General features: G+C 38.7%; 1 protein-coding gene across 1 annotated transcript in view; it reads left to right on the top strand.

Moving 5' to 3' along the window:
• LOC100492643 overlaps positions 1 to 10,430 on the top strand; it is a 29,871-nt gene extending 19,441 nt beyond the window's left edge. Inside the window, exons 3-6 of the mRNA XM_002932119.4 lie at positions 935 to 1,036; positions 4,825 to 4,868; positions 8,463 to 8,528; positions 10,232 to 10,430. Of these exons, the coding sequence (XP_002932165.1) occupies positions 935 to 1,036; positions 4,825 to 4,868; positions 8,463 to 8,528; positions 10,232 to 10,429 (410 nt within the window). The 3' untranslated portion in view covers position 10,430. The remainder of the gene's footprint in view (positions 1 to 934; positions 1,037 to 4,824; positions 4,869 to 8,462; positions 8,529 to 10,231) is intronic.
• Positions 10,431 to 12,610: the final 2,180 nt, after the last annotated feature.

Raw genomic sequence — 12,610 nt, 5'->3', positions numbered from 1 at the left:
TAAAATTCCCTCCAGCCTGCCATTGGACACTTTTTTGACTAAATTTGGAGACTAAGCTGAGACAGAGGTATGGTACTGTACCAATTTTGCAATTGACATGCCTTTTGAAATTGGTTCATGCACAGAATGTACCTGAGTAGTTCTGTGCACCCTAATTGTGTTAGTGATCATGGAATCTCTGAGGTAAATATCTTTATAACATTGCATTTCTGCTACTACATTAAAATTATATATAGGTTACAAATTGGACACTAAATGCTTGTACAAATATAAATATTCCCTTTAACTTCTCTTATAGAACACCCTAGTTCAGCTGGCTTAGAAGACATGTCCAGAATCAAGGTCAGGACAGTCAGGGAAAGCTCAAAACCAAAGGTTAGAGGGAAAACTACACTTTGTAGGTTTTTATAAAAATATATTGCATAAAATAGCTCATAAATGTAAAACCATGCTTCATTTAAATAAACCATTTTCATAAAAACTTTTTTTAAGATGTATGTGCCATTGGATAATTCTATATAGAAAATGATTGCCATGTTAAATACTAAGGGACACCCCCTGGGATCATAGGATTCACTATGCACACAAAGAAGCCAAGGGCACACATACTTGGGGGGTTATATCAGCCAATTAATAAACAAAGTTATGTCATTAATTCCCATACATCTTCCTGTTACAGTTAGAGCTGCATTATTATTTTAAAAAGGGATGTGTGATATAGTAATATAAACAGCACTAGGTATTTGCTGTGACCTTTTCTTAACGCAGAAATGCTAAGATAAATCTCAAAGAAATAACACTGTACATGCATGTACACACACACTCATAATTTCCCATACATACCCACCATATTTTGGGGATTTTCACTCACAGACAGAGGCAGCATTGGTCAAAGGTACAATTATACATAATGGAACTTTCTTTTCAATTTTAGATTGCACGTGGCACTATGTTGGTGCAGCTGGAGTAACTGCAATTATATGGCTATCTGTATTACTTGGCTTTTTGATCTTCAGAAAGAAAAGGCTATTATTAGGTAAGTGTTTACAGCAGAGATTGATTTAAATACAGTAGAATGGGGTATGCATTAAAAAGGACTTCTATGAGAGCTGTTTGAAAAAAAAATGCATTTTATAAACCAAAAAATTATGGAGGGTATTTATGCTGAGGATGCTATTAGACTGCGGAGACTTATTCCCTCCCTTCCAACCTTCTCCCCCCCCCCCCCCCCCCCCATATAAACACATGACACAAGAAAACACGCTGATACCAATTTTTTGTGGGTGGGGTTCGGCCACAGCTTTATTAAAGAATACGACTTCCGAAAAATAGTCCTTGCCATGTATTTCAACTTTCCCAACTTCACAACAAACTTTTTTGTTATATAACGGATGCCGGCCACCAGTGGGCATGTGGAAACCACCAAATAAACCGAAATTGAATGGCCAAGTACTATCCCCGCCTTTGCTGTGACATACTACAATTTATAAGCATATATCAGATACATTTCCTTTTTTTTTTTTTTTTTTTAAAGAATCAGAACCTGAAAGAAAAAACATAAACATGGGAATTAAGCGAACTGGCTGACCTAATAGTTCACTAGCTAGACGCGCTTAAACAGGGAGGGGGGGAGGGAGATGACGCTCCGTGCTGCTGCAGAGGAGGTGAACGCTGCAGGGTGAGCTGGCAGGCAAAGGGGAGGGCGTGTTGGGCAGTGCTCTTTTTTCCCGCCCAGTGACCTGAGCAGTTAACACTTCGTGCCCTGGAGGGAAATAGGCCCTGGCTAGCTCCACAGTCCCTCAGCGCTTTCCTGGTTTAGTTCAGCGCTGTCCATTGTGTTCTTAAAATGCATTTCCCTTGACAAACTCAACGTCAGTACGTACTGGAATAGCCTCTCCCCCCTGCCACCATTAAAAAGACCCTCCCCAAATCATTAAAAATCATTATGTTCACTTGCAGAAGTTGCATGGTTGTGGGCTCTCTGCAGTGTTACGGCATTCCTTATTACAGGTTCCTGATTGATAGAGCCTTTTACAAACCTATTGGGGAAAGAGTAACTTGCTACGTCACATGTACCGAAACAAGTACCGACATGGAGTTCGTCAAGGGAAGATTGTGTCATACTTACTGCGATCTTCCTTTCCATGACAAACTCTATGTCAGTACATTCCCATCCCTTTTATGGTTGTTTTAGAAGTTTGTTACAAAGATGCCGGTTGAGGGGTAGGGTTGGTTTTTTAAAGATTAGAAAAACTCCCAATGAATACTGACATGCAGTTTGTCATGGAAAGAAAGATCACAGTAAGTATGACACAATCATCCCTTTTTACAGTCAAAAATGTATTTTGTTCCAGCACAAATAATTCTGTGCACAAAAAGCATTTCATAGACAGAAAATGGACCCTGCATCTCAGAATATTAATTTCGTCACCAAAAAATAGTTTTTGTATTTCCAGTATGCCACTGTGCTGATAACATTTTTGTGATCACAAATGTGTTTTGTATTCATCTAATTAATTTTCAGATCATACTTATTAGAGTATATTTAATAAGCTACTTCTATGAGCAATATATTCAAGCTCAACGTAAATGTAACTGTGTGTGTGAAATCAACTTGTAGTTGATTTATTAATAAAAGTAGCAAAAGTTGCTCCAATTTTGTAAATCAGACAAAAGTTAAGGTGGAGATGTTGGCAAGGGCAAGCGGAATCCTAAAAATAGTGTTTGCTCAAGGCCAGTCGTAATTCCAGGGCTCTTTTGCTCAACTGCACCCTGGAACTTATATACATGTAAGTGCCATATGCATCAAAGCAGGTTTGACTGCCAAAACTGTTCATTGTGAAGGTCACTAGTGGATATAGGAGAAAGTGCTTTTGTGAATTCCTCTTCAATAAAAGAGGTAAATAGGACTTTAGATTTTAGACATTTTGCTACTTATCTGAGTAGCTTTTTCAGTTAACTGACTGGTATGGGAAGTCCTCAGCATATGTACTCTTAGGGGTATATTTATCATGGTGTGTAAAAAGCGGTGTACAGCATTAGCAGTGATGTTGCCCAGGGCAACCAATCAGTAATTAGATTTCAACAGTTAGAAAACCAAAGCACATCATCTGACTGGCTGCTATGAGCAACATCACTGATAATGCTTTACTCCAGTTTTTACACAGCATGATAAATATACCTCTTAGAAACAGGTGACTTGTGAGAGTTGCATGAATGGATGTGTGAAGTGTTCTGAAACCACTGGGGTACAGATGTTAGAACAGCATTGTATGTAGCAGGTGGTGGTGAAGGCTCCCACCTCTGCTTTGCAATGGTTTCTCTACCTTAAAGGACATGTAAAGCCTACATTTGCCTACAATGTATATCAATTGCAAACAGCATACACACACACAGACCCTTATTCAGCATACATTTCATCAATAATACAAACTCACACAGGCAGAACTGTCTGATAAAAGTTCTGCTTTGTTTGAGCTGAGCTCAGGAGAGGAGGTTGGGAGAAAAAAATTGAAGCAGACAGTTGGCGCTGAGTTTCTATGGGAACCAGCAATGCCATCTCATCACTGGCTGCTAGACTGGAGGGCGTGTTTAGTAATCTGTGCTTAGAACAACTGAGCATGCCCACAAGCCAACAGTCAAAGCAAATTTACGAGGGGGGGGGGGGCGAGTGGGTTACAGGAGGAGAAGGAAATCTAAGTGATTAAGGAGATGTTGCAGCCTTACTATTAACCTCTGGACAACCAGCGTGACAGGTATTGAAGATTTCAAAGAGGCTGTTCACTGATTACATTTTTGCGTGTGAGGTTTACATGTCCTTTAATTTGAATAGCCTATTTAACACCTTGTTCAAACAAGCAGTCTTCTTTTCCAAAATGTGGACATTGTTATCTTCAAAGGAGTGTCCTTTGTCATTTAAGTGTAGATTGATAGCTGAGTCTTGCCCAGTAGCGTTTGACCTCCTATGCTAAGCAGTTGCTTTGTCTCCCCACTGTATAGGTCTTTGCACTCCTCGCTACACTGGACTGTGTATACCACATTGCTTTGTTTTTCTTTGGTGTTAGATCCTTCAGGTGTACCAGTTTTTGTCTCATTGTGTTGCTAGGTTTAAAAAAAAAAAACAAGATTGTGGTGTATATTGGGCCTACTCTGTGTCTCAGGACAGTTATTTCTTTTGGATTTCTTGTTGGGCTTAATTGCTGTTGTTTTGATAAAGGCCCAGTCTGGGAGGCCACAAGCTTTTAGTGTTCCTCTGAGATATTTGTGCTCCTTCTCCTTGGACTTGTATATTGTATTGGTTGTCACACTTTCCGCCCTGTGGTGTAAGTTCTAATGCAGTCAGGTGGGGTTGAAGGCCTCACCTGTCTGCTACAGTTACAATGTGCCATTGTGATTGGATTAGTGGAAGAGCTTATATGCCGAGTACTTTCCATACCAGTTAATAATGAGTAGTGAAATATCTTCAATGATTACTCAGCAAGTCCAGTTGCTCTTGATTTACTTATACTAGATATGCACTAAAATGTGGTTGATATCTCTCTTTATAGCTGGCCTTTTCCTTTTGCAGTCTTCTTTTATATACCTCAAATTTGGCAAGTTCCCCTCATCACCCAACAAGTAACAATAACCTGATTCTTTCACTTCTCCCTAGCTAATAGGGGAGTTTCTGTATGGAATTAATCACCAGAAATCCAGAGTCCCATTATATACATTTTTGTATGTATAGTCATATCCTTACCAGCACATAAGTGCCTAGGCAAACATAAGTGTAACAAACACAGCAGCACTTGTGCAACCAATATTTCTTGTCTTCTCTTATTTCAGATAAAGCCCAAGATTCCACCGAGACATGTGAGATGGAAGAACAGGTAATTTGTGTCTTTTTTATTCAAAAGAACAATCATTTTATTAGAAAAGTCATAACCTTTCTTCCACAGAATTACCCACTGCACTCCCCCCCCCCCCCCCCATGCCTAGTTTAAAATCTCCTCCAACCCTCTGGCAATTCTTACCCCAAAGCAGCTGCACTATCATCATTGAGGTACAGCCCATCCCTGGCAAAAAGCCTGCAGCTGATGGAAAAACGACTCCAGTTCTAAAACACAAATCTCTTCTTTCTACACCAATCCCTTACCTATGCATTAATCTGCCTAAACTCAGGTTACCTTTCCAAAGGAGCACATGCCACAGGTAACACCTTTGGGATAATTACACTAGAAGTGTTTGTCACCTCTGGTAACTTTTACAGCTGAATTTTATTTTTTTAATGCAGTGAGTGCAATTGCACACTCAAAACTAGCAATGTTCACCCCCTTTCACGCACTTTAATGCAAACGTTGTAAGCGTGGAGCGGGAAAATATGTAATATGGACCCCCCCCCAAAAAAAGCTTTCACATGAACAGCCAACACTGCCAATTATTCACCCAAGTTCCACTCACCCCTACAAACCTACAAACCCTGTCCCTTCCGTGACCCATGAATCACGCTCTTCATAGTCAGATTGTAGGTTTTATAATCTGTGGCAGAGAAAGGATTAGACAATTGCAAAACAAACTCAAGAACCAGTTGCAAGGTATTGTTTAACATGATCTTCTCCACCTACCTACTGTACATGGACTGACAAGACCCCCTGTTCCTTCTCCGCTCAGTAGTTCACCACATAGTGTTCTTTTATGCAGTTAAAATTCAATGCATAAAGCTATTTCATTAAATGGGTGAAATGTGGTGAAAAGGGTTCAAACTTTGTACAGAATATTGTTTCTGCCAGTGTGTTTTCTAATAGTAGTATAAGATCTGTTATTTGGAATGCTTATGGACTGAGTTTTTTCCTGACTAGGGATTTTTCTGTAACTTAATATCAGATATAATGGACTGACTACCAACAACTGCATGCAGAATTTTGTACATGGTCTACTTGCATCAGGAGTGCTTTACATAGATGTGTAAACTTATCAGTTCTAGGAATTACATTATAGAGCTAACATTAACAATGAGTAATACAATTCTGGAAGTAAGTATAAATTTTTTAAGAAAACCTCCCAAATACCTTGGTAGATGTCAGTTTCACACAATGTCAGTTTTACAAGCAGTTGGAGTAAATAGCATGCACCCGTACTATAGAACACATTCCTATATTACACACACTTACAGTGTCACCTGATCATAGTAACATATTAAGTTGGGTTGAAAAAAGACATACGTTCATCATGTTCAACCATAATGCCTATATATAACCTGCCTAACTTGTAGTTGATCCAGAGGAAGGCAAAAAACACCATCTGAGGGGAAAAAATTCCTTCCTGACTCCAAGATGGCAATCGGACCAGTCCCTGGATCAACTTGTACTAAGAGCTATCTCCCATAACCCTGTATTCCCTCACTTGCTAAGAATCCATCCAGCCCCTTCTTAAAGCTATATAATGTGTCAGCCAGTACGACTGATTCGGGGAGGGAATTCCACAACTTCACAGCTCTCACAGTAAAAAATCCTTTCCGAATATTTAAATGGAACCTCCCTTCTTCTAAACGGAGTGGGTGCCCCTGTGTCCGTTGGAAAGACCTACTGGTAAATAAAACATTAGAAAGGTTATTATATGATCCCCTTGTATATTTATACATAGTTATCATGTCACCTCTTAAGCGCCTCTTCTCCAGTGTAAACAGACCCAACTTGGCCAGTCTTTCTTCATAACTGAGACTTTCCATACCCTTTATCAGCTTAGTTGCCCTTCTCTGGACACTCTCTAACTCAATAATAAGCATATTCCAGATGGAGCCTTACCAGCACTCTGTAAAGGGGAAGAATAACCCCCTCCTCCCGTGAATCTATACCCCTTTTAATACAGCTCAAAACCTTGTTTGCCCTTGTAGCTGCTGCCTGGCATTGCTTGCTACAGCCAAGTTTATTATCTACAAGGACTCCAAGGTCCTTCTCCATTAGGGATTTGCCTAGTGCAGTCCCATTAAGGGTATACGGGGCTTGCATATTTTTACATCCCAGGTGCATGACCTTACATTAATCCACATTAAATCTCATCTGCCACTTAGCCGCCCAGATCGCCAGTTTGTCAAGATCCTGCTGCAAGGATGCCACATCCTGGATAGAATTGACTGGTCTGCAGAGTTTTGTGTCATCTGCAAACACTGATACATTACTTATAATACCCTCCCCTAAGTCATTTATGAACAAGTTAAACAAAAGTGGACCCAGTACAGAACCCTGAGGGACCCCACTGAGAACCTTATTCCAAGTAGAGAATGTACCATTAACAACCACCATCTGTACCCGATCCTGTAGCCAGTTTTCTATCCATGTGCAAACGACTTCACTAAGACCAATAGACCTTAGTTTAGAAAGCAGTCGTTTGTGGGGAACGGTATCAAATGCTTTGGCAAAATCCAAATAGATTATATCTACTGCATCCCCACTGTCCAGCTTCTTACTTACCTCATCATAAAAAGCTATTAAATTGGTCTGACATGACCTGTCCTTCATAAAGCCATGCTGATTACTGCTCATAATGCCATTCTCCACTACATAATTTTGTATGTGATCCCTTAACAAGCCTTCAAATAACTTGCCCACCACGGATGTCAAACTTACATACAGGCCTATAATTGCCAGGCTGAGATCTTACTCCCTTTTTAAATATCGGAATGACATTCGCCTTCTTCCAATCCCTAGGTACCATACCTGATGAAAGCGAGTCTGAGAATATCAGAAACAAGGGCCACTGTAATTCTGACCCTAGCTCTCTCAGTACCCAAGGGTGTATTCCATCTGGCCCAGGATACTGTATACACAGAAGAAAAGAACTGGTTAAGCACATCTGCCTTTTCTGTATCCGCTGTAACCATATTGTTACTATAACTCAATGGGGCCACACCCTCAACCTGCATCTTTTTACTATTAATATACTAAAAACTTTTTGGGTTAGTCTTGGCCTCTACCGCAATGCGCTTCATTTTCTCATTTTCTGTCTATGCCTTACGGATTGTTGCCCCAGTGTAAATTTGTTTCCTGCACCAAACATCAAATGAAATAACATTATGGTCACTATTACCCAGGGGTTCAACCACTTGCACATTTGCTATACGTTCTGGGTCATTAGAGATCACTAGATCCAATATAGCATGGTTCCTGGTTGGATCCTCAACAACCTGTGACATAAAGTTGTCATGCAACAAGTTTTAACTTGTTCCCATTTACTGTCCTGGCAGTACTATGGCTCCAGTCAATATCAGGATAATTAAAATCCCCCATCAACCCCCCATCAATGGCTGCTTTCATATAATGTACTACATGGCTGTGGCAATTTTTTATTTAACATACCTTTATTAATAACTAGATAACCAGCGAAAAACAATTTTGAGCCATTTTGGGCCAAATTAGTAATATATTAAATTTATACTTACTAGTGCACTCTGAAGCTTTAAACCTATTTTCTCTTTCTCTAAACAGAAGCAAGATGATGAAATGGAAATTGTATACTGTGCTGTGGCATTTCCTGAGAAAGTAAAACCAAAGGTTAATAAGTATATGTTTAATCATGTATGTATAAGACTATACAAGTAGATTCAAGCCCATAATATGTTTGCATATACTGTATTGGAATGAAGTACATCCTTGTTTATTCTAGTACACTGGCTCTCAACCTTCCTAATTCTGTGACACTTTAATACATTTTTTTAATATGTGTTTTCCGATGGTCTTAGGCAATGCCTGTGAAAGGGTTGTTCGACACCCAAAGGGGTCGCAACCCACTGGTTGAGAACCACTGTTCTAGCATGATTCAACAACATTCTACATTGCATCAGTCAAACAGTTAGGGATATATTTATCATGCTGAGTAAAAAGTGGAGTAAAATATCACCAGTGATGTTGCTCATAGCAGCCAATCAGATGCTTTGCTTTGATTTTTTGACTGTTGAAATCTAATTGCTGATTGGTTGCTGATTGGTTATGAGCAACATCACCGGTAATGTTTTACTCCACTTTTTACACAGCATGATAAATATATCCCTTAGTGTACCAGACACCTCACTGTCTTTAAGATACAGAGTTAAGGTACACTCAAACAATGGACATTTTTTCTCAATGTTTTATTTTATTTTGTAAACATTTAACTTTAACCTTTTGACTGCCAGCGGTTTTTTGACCTGCCAGGTCTAAAAAGTCCATAATTGGATGCAATGCTTTTAGGGGGGTAGATAGTGCTACCACTGCAAAAACCTTTGGGCTTATAAAAAAAGAAGTTTAATACCTAAGAGCTGACAAACTTTTTCTTTAAAAAAAAAACAAAAACAAGAGTCCGCTCAGGAAAAAAAGTTGCTATATAATAGCGCTCCAAACCCAGCATGAGTTAACAAACTTACATGAGATTTTTCCAGTTGCCATTGCTCAAGCTCAAAGGCTCCAGCAATCATAAATAGGGCCCCACGTGTGTCAAAATTGTTCCCCTTGCACAGGTAAATGTTTGTGGCAATGACTGCACTTTGCACCTTGCACCTGGAGACCCATAGTGCTCCCTTACTTGTGCATGTGAGGGATGGACATCTGGCTTTCTAATTTTAAAGGAACAGTTCAGTGTAAAAATGGGCAAAATAGATAGACTGTGCAAAATAAAGTAGTAGTAACAGCTCGCTAAGCTGTTAGCAGTCAGTAGCCAATCAGTGACTTGAGGGGAGGCCATATGGGACATAACTGTTCAGTTAGTTTGCATTTGAATCTGACCTGCATGCTTACAAACTAACTGAACAGTTATGTCCCATGTGCCCCCCCCTAAAGTCACTGACTTACTAAGAATTTAGAGAGCTGAATGCAGGGAGTAGGGTTCTGGCCATCATATTAGACATCTGCTCACTCCAGCCTTTATAGATTACATATTTGCCTAACTACTGTATATTACACATATTTTTATTTTTTGTAGTCTATCCATTTTACCCATTTTCATTTTTACACTGAACTTTTCCTTTAAGGTACCTATTTAGCACTTGCAGAAAATGTTAGCTTTCATATAAACCATGAGAAGAAGGCCTGTTTTCTTTCAATAACCATACTGCATTGACTTGTTTAGGGGTTGCTTATTAGAGAAATGGCAGAGGGCATTGCATAAATCCAGGAGCGGCATAACAGCCCTCTGCATAGTGCTGTATCAGGGATAGGTTTGAATTAGTACTTTACTTAAAGAGCCTGGACAGTTACCAATATCTTTGATTTTGTTTTCACAGAGCAAAGAACATGAAAGCACAGTCTACTCTGAAGTAGCTTTTAATGCTAACAGAAACCAGCCAGAGTATCAAACTTATAATCCTGCTAATGAGATCACATATGCCTCTGTCAAAATGTCAACTGGACCTGAAACTGGCATCACTGATGTATATGCAGTTGTGAAGAAAAATCCAACAAAGGGACTTTCGGAACCGTAAACCTGTTTCCTACTATTTTGAATCAAGTATTGCACAAAATGCAGTAATACAGCATTAGAAGGTGCTGTTTTATTATTTCAGACAAAAAGGAAATAATTTACAAAATTAGAATTATTTGTTTAAAATTGGCACTTTGCTGTCTGGAGCTTTCTGAGTATCGGGTTTCTGGAAAAAAGACCCAACACCTGTATATGGAATTCCCCTCTGTTCCACTAACATTTAGTATCATTTCCCTTTTGGGTACTTAACTCAACTGAGATTAAAGCAGTCACAAAAGAAAACTTTATCAGAGAACTTTCTTTTGATTTCTAGTCACAATCATGACAACTGACTTGCCCCAAAACCATTAGTAAAGTTAATATTTATGAATAGATAAGGATAATAAAGGAAGGCAATAAAGGATGGCAATAAACTGACTGTGACGCTCGTAAGAAGGTAATACCACTTTCTCAGACCTGTTAACCTTCTATATTCTGCACAATATACATATTAAGTAAGACAAAAGTCATAAAGGGGTTTAAAGGGGAACCTCTATCATTATAAAAATCCACTAAACTGTACTAAATGGTTTAGTTAATTTTCTTTTCTTATTTAAATATATGACAATACGTTTGTGAGATCTTCACAATAAGATAGTAGTTTATGAAAGTTCAAATTAGAATTTTTTCCATGATGCCAATTTCTTTTTGCACAAAATTAAAAAAATTAAATTATGTTTTTCAAAACTTGAATGTTCAATACTTATTTTTTAGTAAATAAACATTCGAGTTTGGTAACATTTTGAGTTTATTCTTTTTTTTCCTCTAAAAATTCAGAAATTAGAAAACTGATAAATAAGCTTCTAACATTTATTTTACCCCTAGAGCCAACACACTAATTCTATCAATCAGAAAAATTCACAAAACTATGGAAAAATTTGCCAAATGCGGCTAACATGCCACTTTTTTTATGCAGCCACAACTTTTACACAACTGCTTAATTTATGCCCTTTATCAAGTATGTCACTTGCTAAAGGACATACAGTTGCCTAAATGTTGTGTTTGAGGTAATAAAAAGCACTTGTTTGCAAGTTGTTTGTTGCTGTGCTGTATTGTGTTGTGCTGTCCTTCCCTATTATATAGTTTACCTGTTGATATGAAGATTGCAGAGACAGTTAGGGATTTAAGGTGCACAATTAGTGGGAAGGTCTAAGTGCTGAATACCTAGGAGCTGATTTACTAACCCACGAATCCGACCCGAATTGGAAAAGTTCCGACTTGAAAACGAATATTTTGCGACTTTTTCGTATGTTTTGCGATTTTTTCGGATTCTGTACGAATTTTTCGGATCCAATACGATTTTTGCGTAAAAACGCGAGTTTTTCGTATCCATTGCAAAAGTTGCGTAAAAAGTTGCGCATTTTGGGTAGCGTTAAAACTTACGCGAAAAGCTGCGCATTTTTCGTAGCGTTAAGTTTTAACGCTACGAAAAATGCGCAGCTTTTCGCGTAAGTTTTAACGCTACCCAAAATGCGCAACTTTTTACGCAACTTTTGCAATGGATAGGAAAACTCGCGTTTTTACGCAAAAATCGTATTGGATCCGAAAAATTCGTAAAGAATCCGAAAAAATCGCAAAGTACCGATCATTACGAAAAAACGCAATCGGACTCCATTCGACCCGTTCGTGGGTAAGTAAATCAGCCCCCTAGTTTTGGATATTCAATGCACTGAGGACATCTAGTGGTGGTTGTAAAACAAATACATTTCGGTGAGAATTTCTTGTAAACAAACACCGTAGGTACACGTTGTCCGTAGCTTCCTTTTAATCTGTGGAACCCAATTAGACTAATTGGCCAAAAAGCAGAGTATAGGTTAAGTATATTTAACTTTCCTCTGACAAGAACAATACTCTCCTCTTGTGCTGTCAGTAATTACACATTTGTTTTATTCTGTTTTTAGAGAGATATGTGAGCCACATATTTTAAGAGCAGATGCTGAAAGGCCATTATTCATACAATGCTGAATAAATACTACTATAATTTCCACTGTACCATCTTTGTTGCAACCTATTTTTAAAGGTCTGACAACAATTCTACCTGGATGTGGAGACTGACAATCTGCTTTCATTTATCATCTTAGACGAGACCACCATGTCTTAGATCTCCTCTACTTACATAGCACTGCTAGAGCTTCAGAATGTC

This window comes from Xenopus tropicalis, chromosome 2 (genome assembly GCF_000004195.4).
Source record: "Xenopus tropicalis strain Nigerian chromosome 2, UCB_Xtro_10.0, whole genome shotgun sequence".
NCBI classification, from domain to species: Eukaryota; Metazoa; Chordata; class Amphibia; order Anura; family Pipidae; genus Xenopus; species Xenopus tropicalis.
The sequence above is the reverse complement of the archived record's forward strand: the minus strand, read 5'-3'. Positions and strand labels throughout refer to the sequence as shown.